Source organism: Herpailurus yagouaroundi, unplaced genomic scaffold, assembly GCF_014898765.1.
Source record: "Herpailurus yagouaroundi ecotype Mexico unplaced genomic scaffold, PumYag 28, whole genome shotgun sequence".
Taxonomy (NCBI): domain Eukaryota; kingdom Metazoa; phylum Chordata; class Mammalia; order Carnivora; family Felidae; genus Herpailurus; species Herpailurus yagouaroundi.
The window spans coordinates 135,642,570-135,660,870 of NW_024412376.1; the positions used below are offsets into that span (position 1 = coordinate 135,642,570).

Sequence of the window (18,301 nt, forward strand, 5' to 3'; positions counted from 1 at the left end):
CCCCCCCCCGTCTCTCTGCTCCTCACTCTCTCTCTCAAAATAAATTAACAAACTTAAAAAAAAAAAAAAGAATAGTATGATAGAGGGGCACCTGGGTGGTTCAGTCAGTCAAACATCCAAATTCAGCTCAGGTCATGATCTCATGGTTCGCGAATTTGAGCCCCACGTTGGGCTCTGCGCTGACAGTGCGAAGCCTGCTTGGGATTCTCTCTCTCCCTGTCTCTCATAATAAATAAATAAACTTAAAAAAAAATAGTAAGATAGAATGTCAAAAACTTATCTACAATAATTGTCTTAATTCTCCACTTTACTGTAAGAATTAAGACCAACCTCTTCCCCCATTCCTGTGTCCTTTTTTTGTTCATTTTGTGTGGGACAGGAAAGTGGTGGAAGGTAGCAAGTAACAAGGCTTTTTTCTTTTCAACCTTTTTTTCTGTCCTTCATTGACAGAAAACTTTGGGCTGGTTTTTTAACCATAGATTTAGCAAAAATTAATTTTAAAATTTTTTTTTAATGTTTATTTACTTTTGAGAGAGAGAGAGAGAGATAGAGGGCGAGTGGGGGAGGGGCAGAGAGAGAGACACACACACAGAATCTGAAGCAGGCTCCAGGCTCCGAGCTGTCAGCACAGAGCCCGAGTTGGGGCTCGAAGTCATGAGCTATGAGATCATGGCCTGAGCTGAAGTTGGATGCTTAATGGACTGAGCCACCCAGGCGCCCCCAAAATTACTTTTGGTATTTTGTTGTCTTGTAACCCAACTTTAACAAGGGAGTTTTTAAACATTCCTTTATTTTTCTCATGGAAAAAAATCATTTCAGATGATCGTTAGAGATTTTGTTTCTATCTGACCAAGATAAGCTAAAGAAGGCTCCTGCTAGTATTTCCATTTCAAAATATCACACTTAGCCTTCAAGATATTGGTGGGGATTTGGGCAGAAGAGGCTTAAAAGTGACATTTTTATCTGTTTAAATGTGCCTGTAAAACACTGCAGCTTTCTTGTTCAAGAAAGTAGTTGCCGTGTTCTGTTGGAAAGAAGGCTTAGTTATTAATCGTGTGAATGGTGGCCTTTCATAGCTGTTTTTTGAGTTTTAACACTAAATTTTGGTTAAGAAGTGTATTATATAAAGATAATTGTTGTCTTTTAAAATATAAAATAATCTCTTTACTAATAGTGGAAATTTTCATAACATATAAAAATAGAAGAATATAGTGAACCCTCATGAGCACATCACTCAGCTTTAAGTGTTGTCAATATTCTGCAGCTTGTTTCAAGGTGGGTTTTTAATGTAAAATTTTTTTGATGTTCATTTATTTATTTTTGAGAGATACAGAGAGAGCAGGGCAGGGGCGGAGAGAGATGGAGACAGAGAATCCCAAGTAGTATCCACACTATCAGCACAGAGCCTGATGTGGGGCTCGAACTCACGAGTTGTGAGATCATGACCTGAGCCCAAACCAAGAGTCGGAGACTTAACCAACTGAGCCACCCAGGCTCCCTTGATGTAAAATTTTTAATAGAAACAAGCATAGATAATTGATTTGCATATTTTGAAAAGACTATGTGTTTATGCCAGAATCCGTATTGGTGTGTGTGTATGCATGTGCATGCGTGTGTGTGTGTGTGTGTGTGTGTGTGTGTGTGTGGTGTGGTGTGTTTGTGTGTCTGAAATCAACTTTTATTCAACTTCAATTTTAAATCCTTTCTGGGGAAAAAAAATCCTTTCTGGAACAAGGTAGATCTTCCTTAAATAGAAAATAATGAGTTGACTTATTTATTGATACCTAATGCATACCCAGCCTTGTATGAACTTTTCTGAGGGAACAATGGCCAAGAAATGCTAAGACAATGTTCCTCAAAGAGGTAGAAAAATAGGGACTAAATCAAATCTTATCCCAGGGTCAGAAACAAGTAGGTGAGGCCTTGACCTCGAGCAGAGTTTCCCAACATTTCTTGTCCTGAAAGCCTCTTTCATAGTATTAAGCAATCTCTTGAACCCCTGAGGAATTTAAAAAATAATTTCATCATTTCTGTGTAATGTACAAAAAAGTGTTGACATACATTTTATTTTATATAAGCCTATTTTATTAAAAATTGTGTTGGAAAGTATCTCAATTCTGTATCTCAAGGCCAAAGTTGAGTTAACTCTTGAAGGAAATTACATTGAACTTGTATCTAACTCAGCTGCTTTGATTCAGCAAGCCACAACAGTTAAAAAAAAAGGATGTCAGAAAATCTGGGGATAGTATCTATGTTTCTGAAAAAGGAACAGTTCAGCAGACTGATGAATAAGATCTAAGTTGTCCAGCTACAGAAATAGCAAGATGTCAGATGATTTTTCAGACTTATTTGTAGTATTTTAAAGATGCAATAAAAGCTGTATTGATTGGAACTTTTTCTTAAAGCAATAACATAAAAAAAGAAAGTTTATTTTAAATAAATTGAAAATATTCAAAAATAAATTACGAATATTTAAGATGCTCATGTACATAAACATAAATTTTGGCATTCTCCCATTTAATAATCATACATTATTCAAATTATTTTAATTACACAAGAAAAAGCATTTTATGTCACATTTTTAATTTTTTTTTTTTTTTTTCAACGTTTATTCATTTTTGGGACAGAGAGAGACAGAGCATGAATGGGCGAGGAGCAGAGAGAGAGGGAGACACAGAATCGGAAACAGGCTCCAGGCTCTGAGCCATCAGCCCAGAGCCCGACGCGGGGCTCGAACTCACGGACCGTGAGATCGTGACCTGGCTGAAGTCGGACGCTTAACCGACTGCGCCACCCAGGCGCCCCATTATGTCACATTTTTAAATGGCACACTCTGTTTGGTTTTAGGACCAAATGTATTACAGTGGTATTTTCCAAGTCTGGTACACCTACCTCTTTTTGTATGGGAGGTGACATTAGGTGTAACAAAGAAGAAAGTTATTTGTTTTCAGTGTTACATATTTATTTGAAGGGCATTTGAAAATACTTATCTCATGTATGGTAAGAATAAATTTTTCTTCCAAAATAAACATTTTAAGGAAAAACATTTTAGTAAATAATAGTACATGTGGCACTTGGATATGCAAACAAACAAACAAACAAAAAAAAGCAAAAAAAAAAAAGCCAACGTGAAGTGATACACAAAAAAACAAACTTTGTGAAACAAGATGTTGTGGCATCAAAAGTGGATAAAAGTTGCTTACGTAACGTTTGTTTGAATTCTTGAATTTTGCTTTTCAAAAAGTACATTTAATGTTTTGTTTGTAAATAACTATGTAAGAGAAATGGTCTGGGGCAGTTTTTACAAGTATTTCGCAAGTAATGCAAAGCTAGTAGAGATAGTCTCTATTCTCAATGTGTGAAAAGCCAAACTAGACATAAATTAATATAGAGTGTATGTGTGCAACTTACAGTTCTGGTGAAAATCATGAAGCGATTTTATGTCCCTCATACTAATTATATTTCAACGTCCTTGCTCTTTCTGCTTCATGTTTTTAACCAATTGTCTATTACAGGTTTACAGGAGAAGGAAAGGAGAAGAATTTTGCCTTCCACTTGTTGGGGACATTTGACAATGTCTGGAGACAAATTTGGTGTCACAACCCTGAGGACAAGGGTACTACTGTCATCTCTCTAGTGGGTAGAGGCCAGGGATACTGCTAAACATTCTACAAAGCACACGAAAGCCCACCACAAAAAGAATTATTTGGCCCCAAATGTCAATAGCACTGAGGTTGAGAAATCCTGATACTACGTAAACAGTACATGTCTATGAAAGATAAAAATTTAAGGCAATGAGGTCAAAACTATCATGGAAGCTATTTTGTGGAGCGGTAAACTGAGTGACTTGCCTTCTTATGAGCAAAGTCATCTTCCCCAACCTCTGGGCATGTTTACTCAGAAGTTCTAGATGTTCGCTTTTAAGGGGGAGAGGGACCTACAAATTTAAATTATTATGCATATTTATTGACTTAAAAGTAGAAAGAAAACAGACACCTTAACCATCTTTACTAATGTGAAACTTTGAGGCTTTGCTGATCTGAGGGATGAGAGCAATAGGCCACACAGGCTGGGATTCGTCTCTGGGACTTTAAAAATTGAACTTGAAAGAGAGAAATCTTTCCTCTACAAAGGAGAGAATGATGCTGAACCCCAAGAAGAGAAGGTTGTGAGAGATCCGAGACAAAGGGCTTCTGACAGTGTCCTCATTACTGGATCCATTCATCCCTGTGATTTGGTTACTGGGCCAGGAAATTGCTCATTTTTGCTTAAGTCAACTTGAATTAGGTTTCTGTCACTCACAACCAAAAAGTCTTGACTGATATACCAGTGGATTAACATAGGCAATATTTCAAGAATTAGTAATAATGCAACAAAATATGAGTTTTGAACTTGACATTGGCTCTTTGATTACAAGGTTTAAGAAAGACATCCTAAACTACTCACTCAAAAAACATTTCTACCTCGCATGTACCTAATCCTAATATTCTGTGTTGGGTGCTAGAAACACAAAGACAAATAAAGAATAGCCTCTCCTTTCAAGGAGCTCTCAGGCTCCTCGGGGAGACAGAAGAGCACCACATGCTGTGAGTGCTACGGTAGCAGCAAGCACATCTTATTATGGGGGCCCTTAGAAGGGACAACAACCTTAGCAGGTCAAGAATAACTTAGAGGTGGTGACTGCGTAAACTGAATCTTGAAGGACATTAGATGGGTAGAGAGTACAAAGGGCAATTCTCACTGGATAGAATGCTAGTAAAGGCTGAATGGGGAGGACTAGTAAGGTACAATCAAAACACTCCTAGTGTATTATCGTGGAGCATGGGGTGGGAGGGGTTGGCGTTAGTGATGGAGATGGGAGAGTGGCCAGGAAGGACGCGGGAATGCAGGCCAGGGGTTGGATGTCTTGGTGGAAAATCAGGACGTTAATCCTAAAAGCTTTGGGGAGCCACTTCCTAGATTTTATGCAGGGGTGCAGCATGATGCATGTTGGAAATAATCACTCTGTGGTAAAACGGGGATAATAACAGGTATCTGGCAAGGTTGCTGCCGAAGTTATACATAATATTTAAAGCCATGACTACCATGCTTAGAGATGGTCAGTCAAAAGACGTACTCTCTTTCTTTTCCAAATATTGTTCAAAACTCAGAATGGAGCGTCCATTAGTAGGTGTGATAACAACAAATTTTTACCCAAGGCTTAGGCTCACTCTAAGGTAATCACCAAATCTGCAATGAAGTTGGAATTTAAATTCCAGGTCAGTCTCAGGACTGACTAGGCCATTCAGGTTCCCTCCAAACCAGGACAATGCAGACTGAAACGGAGTTTCCAAGGTTATTCTGACACTAGAAAACCCCAACAGCCACAGTGAAATCTTTTCAATGTCTGAGGAGCAGGGAATAAAACGATCTATAACCACCCATGAATTTACTTTCATATTAGGCTTTTTTAAAACTCAGTAAGATGGGGGCGCCTGGGTGGCGCAGTCAGTTAAGCGTCCGACTTCAGCCAGGTCACGATCTCGCAGTCCATGAGTTCGAGCCCCGCGTCGGGCTCTGGGCTGATGGCTCGGAGCCTGGAGCCTGTTTCCGATTCTGTGTCTCCCTCTCTCTCTGCCCCTCCCCCGTTCATGCTCTGTCTCTCTCTGTCCCAAAAATAAATTAAAAAAACAAACAAAAAAAAAAAAAACAACTCAGTAAGATGTGTTAACTTGGACTAAAAACTAATCCTCAGGAATACTTCTGGGTCACAGACAGCAGAGTGAGGAAGAAATACTTCATTGCAACATAAAATATCAAATTAATCTTTTTCACGTTAAAGGAAGAACAGAGAAGGAACAGTGGAAAAAATGAGTTCACCTCAGGCTACCAAACCATTGCAAGATTTCTCTCTGGAGCTATATGTCACTGGGTTATGAAGCATATTTCACTTTCTGACTGATTTCAAAGGACCTCTTACCCTCCTTATTTAAGTCAGTGATTTAGAAATTTTAAAGAGATAGAAGAAATTATTTGGAAAATACAATAATTAAAAAATGTAATCCCTCAATTTAAAACAATGAAATTTATTTCACTACCAGAGAGTGCTGATTTTGTGTTTAAGGCAGAGTTTGTCTCAAATTAGGGGAAAATGAAAAACATCTGAAAATACAGCATTTTATATGCTAAGTTGGTAAGCAATGCCTGTTTGTTAGTTACAACTTTTCCTGTGTATTTTTTATCAGATAGCCAGTTTTTAAGGCCTTAAATTAACCACCAAAACAGATTTTTCATGAAAATTCCAATTGTTAACATTTTCCAGGCACACCGTAAACTTCAACAACTGAGAACATTTTTCTTTATAAACAAGTTAAATAATCATATGTGTGCATGTATTTGTGTAGAAAACTTTAAAAAGACTATATAAGAAACCACCAACAGTAGCTTCCTCAAGGTTTAGATTGCCAGGTGGAGAGGGAGAGACGAATTTAACTTTTTCCACTTTATAAACTTTGGTACAATCTGATGTTTCTTAATCTTCACAAGCATATAGTATACATGAATGCTTAAATTTTAATAATTTAAAGAACTAGATAAAAGGAATATTTTTCTAACTTATATATGCATAATCTTCATAGTTAATAGCTGTAACTTTTCTCCCCTTTAAGGTCTTATTTGCCAAATCACAGTATAGCCTCACAGTAATGTTCTATATACAACCCTAACCAAAGATTTGTAAATGATCTTGAAATCATAATGCAATCAGTTTACTGCCAAGGCAGATGCAACAGAACTATAGTATGACACACATATATAATAGCCCAGAAAGTTCAAAAAGATAAGAAGGGTGGGCAGATATTTTTGTAAGCGCAAATTTAGATACAGAGTAATTTTATGTTCCTAAACATTTTTCTACTTCTATACATTTCACATTTGATTGTTAAAAATCAAAATACTTCTCCTAGCACATTATTAAACACTATTAACAAAGTTGTTTTCATTTTTAAATGTAGCAGGTGTCCAGAGTAATTTATTTTTCCCAAGGAACCCATTTGACTCAAAAAGTTAAACCCGATTCTAGATGTTAGCCTCAATGTGAGGTGAAGTCTCTTCAAAATCTCTGAAAGATTGCTCTTTTAAAAACATTCTTAATGAAAACATTTCATGTTTAATTATGTTGTCATTTATAAGTTAATTCATTTAATCCCACTAAGCTTCAGTTTCCTCATCTTTAAAATGGGAATACTAATAGGACCTTGTTCATGAAGTTATCACAAGGATTAAATGTGTTAATGCATGCAGACTGCTTAATATGGTCTGTGGTACAGAGTAAGCATCCAACCAATATTTGCTATTTTTTTGCTTACATTTTCAGCATTGTTTTAGTAATTTTCAGATTTCCCAACGTTAACTGTAGCTTTTAAAACATACTGAGTAGAGCATAGTCTTCCCAGTTTTTATATTACTAGTTTAATTTTAACTCTTAGAACAGTTAACCTCATCTTTTCTGTAACACAGATAAAACCACTGTGAAGTACATTTGTCTCAATTCCTGTATTTAATATGTATCAGTTAGCTAACCTGTATCTAGCTTATTATTGCTAGGTATCGCTAAGAATAGCAATACTAACAACAAATATTTATTGGAAATGGTCATGCCTTAAAAGAATCCTGAAATGGTTGCACATTTTCAGAAAAGGTTTCAGCATTTAGATTTCTAAAGTACTGGTTTTTCATACAATGAAAGTGAACTCATATTCTCACACTGTATACTTGCAGATTTTGAGTTAAAATGTTTTTAAAGGGCAACATTTAGGGAAAACAATCAGCTTAATCCATTACTAAGAGCCTAAATAAATAAAACACGACCTTAAATATGAAATTTGAGGATAGAACTTGTGAGTTAGGCTAAAATTAGTTGAATTGATATTAATGAAAATAATTATTTAAACAGGAGATACATTTCTTAGTGATTCTCTTTAACTCCTGCTCCTTAACATTCTGAAGCTATAACATGAAGCCAGCCGTACAGTACCTTGATGAGGTTGTGTCCCACAGAGTAGACAGCTGCTAAGTTTCCCTTCTCTCCAGGCGCATGCAGACCTGTCCCATACCCATGCCAAGCAACTAGATATGGATTATGAATTGTAATCCAATATTTGACACGGTCCCCAAACGTCTGGAAACAGTAGGTGGCATAGTCATTGAAAATATCTATTATGGTTTCATTTTTCCACCCCCCATATTTTTCTTGTAGGGCCAAAGGCAAATCCCAATGATACAAAGTAACTATCGGCTGAATGTTTCTAAGTACTAGAGCATCAAGAAGAGCATTGTAATACTGGAGACCTTTCGCATTGGCAACTGCTGCTATTCCATCGGGGAAAAGCCTTGGCCAGGAAATTGAAAATTGATAAAAAGAAGCTCCAATAAAATCCAGGGCTGATAAGTCTTTTTCCAGAAAAATGTAACTGTCGCTGGAACTGTCCGTGCCGTTGACATTTTTAAGGTGTGTTTGGATGAAATGATCCCATATAGAGGGTCCTTTTCCATCTGTCTTCCAATTCCCTTCCACTTGAAATGCTCCAGTCCCAACACCCCAAAGAAAGTTTTTAGGAAAAGTGTCATAGAGAAACAGCTGACTTTCATTTACCGGGCTAAAATGAGGATTTTTAGACCACACAGCTCTGCCGTCTCCAGAGAATCCAGTAACAGCTCGCAGGAGAATAAATGCTGACAGGATGGCAGATCTTTGCAGTCCCCGGTTGCACATTGTTTTCCGATAGTGTATGTTTCTTTCATCGGTGCTGAAGAAAAAAAAAAAAAAAAAAAAAAATCCATTCATTCCCTGGAGATCCAGCCGCACAGCCGGACTTCATTTGCCACTAACTGCTCGCCTGTCTTATCAACGCTTCAGTAAAAGCTTGTGATTGTAAACCTCTGTCAATGATTAGCTTGAACTGTGAGACTTAGGATGGGCCACGGAGAGCAACGTAATTTGAGGGAGGTGGCTCTCCTACGCTCCCCAACACATTTCATTCTCTCTTACTATGGGAAAGATTATATGAAAACACATCACTGACCGTAGTTTGCGTAACGAAAACATGTATAAGCACTGAATAAAAATGCCATATTCTCTTTGTAGCCTTTCATATTGACCCAAATCTTTTCTGAATGTTTTGAACATTACTGAAAAAAATATATACCTTTTCTAGTTTTATATTTTTTGAGTGGTAATTTTATTTTTTCGCGTTTCAGGGGAAGCAATACAAACAAGGAGCATTCCTATAAGCTTATAATGCAGAACTAGAAAATAAAATATCACACTTCTACCAAAATTATAACACATTGAAGAATAACATTATCAAGTGCTACCTATTTTAAGAAAATTATAAAAATGTATCAATACATTTGAAAGAAAACGAATGAAGAAATATATAGCTCTTTCTAGATGGAAACACTGAATACTTTCCAACTTAATTTATAAATTTAAATGTACTTTTGACCAATATCCTCTAAACCCCAAATTTTACTTCAACAAAATTATATGAAAGTTTTCTTGAAGAATAAATAGGCAATAATTACAACTAAAGAAAAGAAAAAGAAAATAGTGAAGGCATAGACTACCTTTACATATGAAAACATAAAAAAAAAAGCATAACTTAAATAACATGAATCTGGTATAGGAATAAATGAAAGAAAATACTGTACAGAATCTATAGTCTCCAGATAAAACTTTTTAAAAAATGTATTCTTTTAAATATTTGAGATATCCCATAATAATGAAAGAGTGGTTAACAGTTTGGCCTCTGGAATCAGACTGCCTGAGTTTAAATATAGCTGTGTGACTAGAAACAAATTATGTAACCTTTCTGTACCCCAGTTTCTTGTTATGTAAAAAAAGGCACAATACTAGTATCTACTGCATGGATAATTGTGAGAATTAAATGAGTTAATACATGTAAAGCACTTAGAAGAGACACTGACACTTAGTAAGCGCTCAATAAACATTATTCTTATTTCTTTGTGAAAAGGAAGGATTATTCAGAAAGTGATGCTAAGATTTAGCATAATAGATACTATGTTCTGGCTCCTGCCCACATTTTAAACTTCATTTCTCTTCAGTTAACTATATGTAGTACCCTGCCCTTCAGCCATAACAAATAATATTACTAAGTTGGACACACATTAAGCCCTCATATCCTGTGCCTTGGTACGCATGCTGTCTGCATAGGATGTGTTTCCCCCTTCATCTAGCTCATGTCGACATGTTCTTCAAAACTGCAGCACCTTGGGGCGCCTGGGTGGCGCAGTCGGTTAAGCGTCCGACTTCAGCTCAGGTCACGATCTCGCGGTCCGTGAGTTCGAGCCCCGTGTCGGGCTCTGGGCCGATGGCTCAGAGCCTGGAGCCTGTTTCCGATTCTGTGTCTCCCTCTCTCTCTGCCCCTCGCCCGTTCATGCTCTGTCTCTCTCTGTCCCAAAAATAAATAAACGTTGAAAAAAAAAATCAAAACTGCAGCACCTTTTCTGGCAAGTCTTTCTGGCTTCCCAGTTTGTTTTGACTTATTTATTTATTGAAATTTTTAAAATTTACAGTTTATTAGTCCTCTTGTGAAAAAAGTCCTCTTGCACAATCACTGCAGATAAAGTCACTGCAGAATCTTTACTCCTGGGCCTGATCTCCAGCTCACTTTTGTCAGCACCAACACTGGCCTTTGCAGTCCGCCTGACTTTCTTCATTCTATTCTTGTGTTCCTTTCACTGTTTCCTTGACGTCTGTTTCTTCTCATAGAGGCCATGTCTTGCAAGTCTGCCTGGGTTCATTTTTGGAAGTGTAATCCAAGAAATCATAAATCATGCTGAAGCCAGTTGTCTTGCCATCACCAAAATAGGCTCTGGATCCAAATCCAAATATAGTATCTGGTGTCATCTGGTCTTGTGCATTTTGGGTGGTTTTTCGTGAATTTCTGTCTTAGGTCCTGTTGCATTCTCAGGGTAAAGTAGTCGGTTGGTCATGAACTTCCTGGTCTGGATATTTACCATGTTGCTCATGATGGTGGTTGATCCTCAGGCAGCCAGAGAGGAAATAAGACAGTTTGATTTGATATGGATGTATCTCTTTGTTCCGTGTTCCCATCGCAATCCATACTTTCTCTGTTATGACATTTATCACACAATACATTTATCTATAACCTCTTTTTGACTTGAATTTCTCTCTCAGTCTCTCTTTTTTAAAAACAAGGACCATAACTGTTTGGTCCCAATAGAATATTTGGGGCCTATTAGTCACTAGACTTGAATGAACGTGCTTGTAGTATAGTATGCATATGTCTATCACTGCATTTATCACATGATCCTGGATGGTTTGTCTCCTCTCCCAGACAGTAAGTGTATCTCTTATCTAAATTTTTATCATCACTTATCTAAGTAAATGCTTAATCATTGTATATGGAATGAATGGAGTTGATGGAATCAATTCACTATTTCTAAAATATTTTTTCCAGATTTATTGAGATACAACTGACATATAACATTGTATTAGTTTAATATGTACAGCATAATGATTTATGTCTGTATTGTGAACTAATTACTAAAAATAAAATTTTTAAGTGTGGTTATTTATACCCTCACAAATATATTTGATTAAAAAATATATAGCTACAGAAATCTAGAAGAAAATGGAAGTAAATGTTAAATTACATAAATATATAGTTTATATAATGATATTTATATACTTACATATGAACTTATAGAAATAATTTAACTATAATTAAAATAAATGAAGAAAATTGAAAGGCAAATAACAAACTTGGAAATATTAGAGTAAATCTAGAAGGCAAATGGCCAACTTTTTATTATATAAATAATTCAGGCAAATCATTAAGGAAAACACTCTAAATTAGATAAATGGCCAAACAACATGAATAAAAAATATGCAAAAGAGGAAATGCAACTGTGTAGTTAATGAAAACAAATAACCAGTAATTAAAAACACATATAAAAGTAACTCCAGGAGAGCCTGGCTGGCTCAGTTGGAAGAGCATAAGACTCTTGATCTCGGGATTATAGGTTCAACCCCCTTGTTGGGTGTAGAGATTACTTAAAAATAAAATCTTTAGGGGAACCTGGGTGGCTCAGTCAGTTAAGCATCTGACTTCAGCTCAGGTCATGACCTCGAGGTTAGTGCTTGGAACCCCTGTCTCTCCCTCCCTGTCCCGCCCCCAAGGTCCCTCTCTCCCCCTCCTTAAAAAATAAATAAACATTAAAAAATAAAGTAAAATAAAATCTTTAGGGTGCCTGGATGGCTCAATCAGTTAAGTTGGGTTTTTTTAAGTTAAAAAATTTTTTTTAAAAATCTTAAAAAAAAATTTTTTTTTAATGTTTATTTATTTTTGAGACAGAGAGACAGAGCATGAACGGGGGAGGGTCAGAGAGAGGGAGACACAGAATCTGAAACAGACTCCAAGCTCTGAGCTGTGAGCACAGAGCCTGACGTGGGGCTCGAACTCACGGACCGCGAGATCACGACCCGAGCTGAAGTCGGCCGCTTAACCGACCGAGCCACCCAGGCGCCCCTAAAAAATCTTTAAACAAAACAGAACTCCGTAATATTTTCTCTTATTAAATTAGCAAAAATAAAACTAAGTGATGAAACCCCCTGTTAATGAGATTGTAAGACTCATTGTCTTACAGATTGTAAGATTTCTGATTAGAATGTGAATTTGTACAATACTAATGGAAAACAATTTTTTTAAGTTTATTTATTTATTTTGAGAGAGACAGAGCGCAAGTGGGGGAGGGGCAGAGAGAGGGAGAGAGAGAATCCCAAACAGGCTCTGCACTGTCAGCATGGAGCCTGACATGGGGTTCGAACTTACTAGACACCATGAGATAATGACTTAAGCCAAAACTAAAAGTTGGACGCTTAACCCGCTGAGCCACCCAGGCAACCCCCAAACAATTTTTTAATATATAATTAACCTTAGATATTTTCATACTTTTAAATTCAATAACATCAGAAATTTATCATAATAAATTAATTCTAAATACATAAAATACTGTATATGCAAATATTTTATAGCAGTATTATTTATGCTTGTGCACACATGCATTCTCTCTCAAAATAAATAATCTTTAAAAAAAAGAGTCTCATGGTTTGCTTTCTTCTCTCTCTCCTTTTTCCACCCTTCCTGTGTGTTTATCTGTTTTGTTTCTTAAATTCCATATATGTATTTAAGTCATATGATATTTGTCTTTCTCTGACTGACTTATTTCACATAGCATAATACACTCTAGCTCCATCCATGTCATCACAAATGGCAGGGTTTCATTCTTTTTGATGGCTGAGTAATATTTCATGGTATATATATGCCACATCTTCTTTATCCATTCATCAGTTGACAAACATTTGGGCTTTTCCCATAGTTTGGCTATTGTTGACAATGCTGCTTTAAACTTCTGGGTACATGTACCACTTTGAATCTGTATTTTTGTATTCTTTGGGTAAATACCTAGTCACGCAAATTGCTGTGTCATAGGGTAATTCTATTTTTAACTTTTTGAGGACCCTCCATAGTGTTTTCCAGAGTGGCTGCACCAGTTTGCATTCTCACCAACAGTGTAAGAGGGTTCCCCTTTGCATCCTTGCCAACATCTGTTGCTTCCTGTGTTGTTCATTTTAGCCATTCTGACAGGTGTGAGGTGGTATTTCATTGTGGTTTTGATTTGTATTTCCCTGAGCATTTTTTCGTGTGCCTGTTAACCATCTATATGTCTTTTTTGGGAAAATGTCTATTCATGTATTCTTCCCATTTTTTAACTAGATTATTTGTATTTTGGGTGTTGAGTTTGATGAATTCTTTATAGATTTTGGATACTAACCCTTTAACAGATATGTCATTTGCAAATATCTTCTCCCATCCATAGGCTGCCTTTTAGTTTTGTTGATTGTTTCCTTCTCTGTGCAGTGAATTCTGCATGTTGCTGTCCAGTTTCCCCAGCACCATTTGTGAAAGAGACTGTCTTTTTTCCACTGGATATTCTTTCCTACTTTGTCAAAGATTAGTTGGCCATATAGTTGCAGACCCATTTCTGGGTTTTCTATTCTGTTCCACTAACCTATGTGTCTGTTTTTGTGCCTATACCATACTGTCTTGATGACTACAGCTTTGTAATATAGCTTGACATCAGGAATTGTGATGTCTCCAGTTTTGCTTTTATTTTTCAGGATTGCTTTGGCTATTTGGGGTCTTTTGTGGTTCCGTACACATTTAAGTATTGTTTGTTCTAACTCTGTGAAAAATGCTGTTGGTATTTTGATAGGGATTGCATTAAATATGTACATTGCTTTGGGTAGTACAGACATTTTAACAATGTTTGTTCTTCCAATCCATGAGCATGGAATGCTTTTCCATTTCTTTGTGTCTTCTTCAATTTCTTCCATAAGCGTTCTATAGTTTTCAGAGTACAGATTGTTTACCTCTTTGATTAGTTTTGTTCCTAGATATCTAATTGTTTTTGGCGCAATTGCAAATGGGATCGATTCCTTGATTTCTTTTTCTGCTGCTTCATTATTGGTGTATAGAAATGCAACAGAATTTCTGTATGTTGATTTTATATCCTGTGACTTTGATGAGTTCATGTATTAGTTCTACCAATTTTTTGGTGTAGTCTTTTGGGTTTTCTACATAGAGTATCATGTTGGCTACAAATCGTTTGACTTCTTTCTTGCTGATTTGGATACCTTTTATTTCTTTTTGTTGTCTGATTTCTGAGGCTAAGACTTCCAGTAGTATGTTAAATAGTAATGGTGAGAGTAGACATCCCTGTCTTGCTCCAGACTATAGAGGAAAAGCTCTCAGCTTTTCCCTACTGAGAATGATATTAGTTGTGGGTTTTTCATATATGGCTTTTAAAATGTTGAGGTATATTCAATGATTTTTTTAAAAAGTAAGCTCTATGATGGGGTGCCTGGGTAACTCAGTCGGTTGGGCGTCGGACTTTGGCTCAGGTCATGATCTTGTGGTCTGTGAGTTTGAGCCCCATGTTGGGCTCTGTGCTGACAGCTCAGAGCCTGGAATCTGCTTCCAATCCTGTGAGTACCTCTCTCTCTGCTCCACCCCCACTCACGCTCTGGCTCTGGCTCTCTCTCTCTCAAAAATAAATAAACATTTAAAAAAAAAAAAAGTAAGCTCTATGCCCAATGTGGGGCTTGATCTCATGACTCTGAGATTAAAAGTCTCATGCTTGGGGCACCTGGGTGGCTCAGTCAGTTCAGCATCCGACTTCAGCTCAGGTCACGATCTCACAGTCTGTGAGTTCGAGCCCCACGTCAGGCTCTGTGCTGACAGCTCAGAGCCTGGAGCCTGCTTCAGATTCTGTGTCTCCGTCTCTCTCTGCCCCTTCCCCGCTCATGCTCTGTCTCTCTCTGTCTCAAAAATAAATAAAAACATAAAAAAAAAAAGTCGCATGCTTTACCAACTGAGCCAACCAGGTGCCCCTTAATTTTTTATTTTTAATTAAAAAAACATAAAAGGATAAAACGAAAAATTAGTCAATATTAGATATAAAAGTTTATTGATGAGAAACTGTACTTTCCTGCAAAGATGAGGAACAAGGCAAGGATGTCTACTCTCAACACTTCTATCCAACATCATACTAGGAGTCCTAGCTAATGCAATAAGACAAGAAGTGGAGAGAAAAAGTATAAAAATCGGGAAGTAAAAAATAAAAGTCTCTGTTCATAAGTGATGATTATTGTCTATACAGAAAATCCCAAAGAATCAATCCTGGAAATGGGAAGCAACTATAGCAAGGTCACAGAATATAAGTTTATATATATATATATATATATATATATATTTATATATAATATATAAATAAATATAAAATATATAAATATATATAAATATATATTTAAACTTAATATATATATTTAAACTTAATATATATGTATTTAAACTTATATATATATATTTAAACTTTATGTTATTTGTTTTTTAAAGTTTTATTTTCATTCTAGTTAGTTAACATACAGTGTTATATTAGTTTCAGGTGTAGAATGTAGTAATTCAACAGTTCCATACATCACTCTGTGTTCATCACAACAAGTGTACTCCTTAATCCCTATCACCTGTTTAACCCATCCCTTCACTCACCTCCCTTCTGGTAACCATCAGATTGTTCTCTATAATTGAGTAGAGGTTAATATCTAAAAGTCAATTGCTTTATTATTTACCAGAAGTGAACAATTGGAATTTGAAATTAAAAAGACAATACTACTGGGGCACCCAGGAGGCTCAGTTGGTTACATGTCTGACTTTGGCTCAGGTCATAATCTCATAGTTCATGGGTTTGAGCCCTGCATTGGGCTCTGTGCTGACATTTCAGAGCCTGGAGCCTGCTTCGGATTCTGTATCTCCTTCTCTCTCTGTCCCTCCCCTGCTTGCACTCTGTCTCTCTCCCTCTCAAAAATACACATAAAAAATTAAAAAAGAAAATGCAAAAATAAAAAGAATACTATTTACATTAGTACCAAAAAAATTACATACTTAGATAAATCTAACAAAATATGTACAAGATCTATATGAGGAAAACTATAAAACTGATGAAAGACATCAAAGAAAATCTGAATAAATGGAGAATTATTCCATATACATGGACAGGAAAATTAAATACTATCAGGATGTGAATTGTCTGTAATGTGACTATAGATTCAATGTAATCCCAATAAAAATCTCAGCTAGTTATTTTCTAGATATTGAGAAATTGATTCCAAGTTTTATATGGAAAGGCAAAAGACCCAGAAAAGCCAACATGGTATTGAAGGACTGATAATCTAAGGACTGAAGTTACCTGACCTTAAGACTTTAAAGCTACTATAGTCAAGACAGTGTGGTATTGGCAAAAGAGCAGACACATAGAACAACAGAACAGACTAGAAAGCCCAGAAGTGCACCTGCATAAATATACTCAATTGATCTTTGACAAAGGAGCAAAGGCAATTCAATGGAGAAAAGATAGCCATTCCAACAAATGGTGCTGGAACAATTGGACATTCACATTCAAAATTCACACTCACATGGAACAGACTATATACACTACACAAAAATTAACTTAAGGTGAATCATAGACCTAAGCTCATAGTGGATCATAAAATGCAAAATTATGAAACTCCAGAAGACAACATAGAAGAAAATCTAGGAGACCTTGGGTTTGGGGATGACGTCTTAGATACAACACCAAAAGCTCGACCCAAAAAAAGAAGAAAAAAAAATGGTAAGTTGGACTTAATTAAAAAAATTCTGCCTTGCAAAGGACTATTAAGAGAATGAAAAAATAAGCCACAGACTAGGAGAAAATATCTGCAAAACAGATACATATCAGCTAAAGGATTGGTATCTACAATGTACAAAGAACTCTTAAAACTCAAGAATAACAACAGAGGTGTTTGGGTGGCTCAGTCGGTTAAGCGTCCAATTTTGGCTCAGGTCATGATCTCGCAGTTGGTGAGTTAGAGCCCAGTGTTGGACTCAGGGCCTGGAGCCTGTTTTGTATTCTGTGTCTCCCTCTCTCTTAGCCTCTCCCCCACTGACGCTCTGTTTCCCTTTCTCTCAAAAATAAATAAACATTAAAAAATATTAAAACAACAACAACAACAAAGCAATTAGAAAATAGGCAGCATATCTGGACAAACACCTCAGCAAAGAGGATGGAAGCATTTGAAAAGATACTCCACATCATATATCATTAGGGAATTGCAAATTAAAACAACAATGGTATACTATTACATACCTATTAGAATGGTCAAAATCCAAAACACTGACAACACCAAATGCTGGTAAGGATGTGAGCAACAGGCACTCTTATTTATTGTTGGTGGGAATGCAAAATGTTACACACACTTTGGAAGAGAGGTTGGAAGTGTCTTATAAAATTGCTTATAAGTTTCTTACAAAACATACTCTTACCACACTGTCTAGCAATTACAACCTGTGGTATTTCCCCAAATGAGTTAAAAACTTGTGTCCTTACAAAAATCTGAACATAAATGTTTATAGCTCCTTTATTCATGATTGACAGAACTAGGAAGCAACCAACATGTCCTTTAATAGGTGAATAGCTAAACAAAAATGTGATACAGCCATACAATGAAATATTATTTAGCAATAAAAAAGAAGTGACCTATCAAGCCAGGAAAAGACATGGAGAAGGCTTACATGCATATTACTAAACGAAAGAAGACAATCTGAAATGGCTACATGCTGTATGATTCCAACTATATGACAATCTGGAGACAGTAAGAGGGAAGCTATAAGAAGAT

The 18,301-nt window shown here is 36.4% G+C and overlaps 1 protein-coding gene and 1 long non-coding RNA gene across 2 annotated transcripts in view; one reads left to right on the forward strand and one right to left on the reverse strand.

Moving 5' to 3' along the window:
- The window catches only part of KLB (klotho beta), a 34,552-nt gene extending 25,612 nt beyond the window's left edge, over nucleotides 1–8,940 (reverse strand). Inside the window, 2 exon segments of the mRNA XM_040485495.1 lie at nucleotides 8,015–8,794; nucleotides 8,796–8,940. Coding sequence (XP_040341429.1) covers nucleotides 8,015–8,794; nucleotides 8,796–8,858 — 843 coding nt within the window. The 5' untranslated portion in view covers nucleotides 8,859–8,940.
- LOC121036836 (uncharacterized) lies at nucleotides 1,971–12,041 on the forward strand. Its single transcript, XR_005793498.1, has 3 exons — nucleotides 1,971–2,326; nucleotides 6,104–6,108; nucleotides 12,012–12,041. It is a non-coding gene; the product is annotated as an uncharacterized LOC121036836 (long non-coding RNA).
- Nucleotides 12,042–18,301: the final 6,260 nt, after the last annotated feature.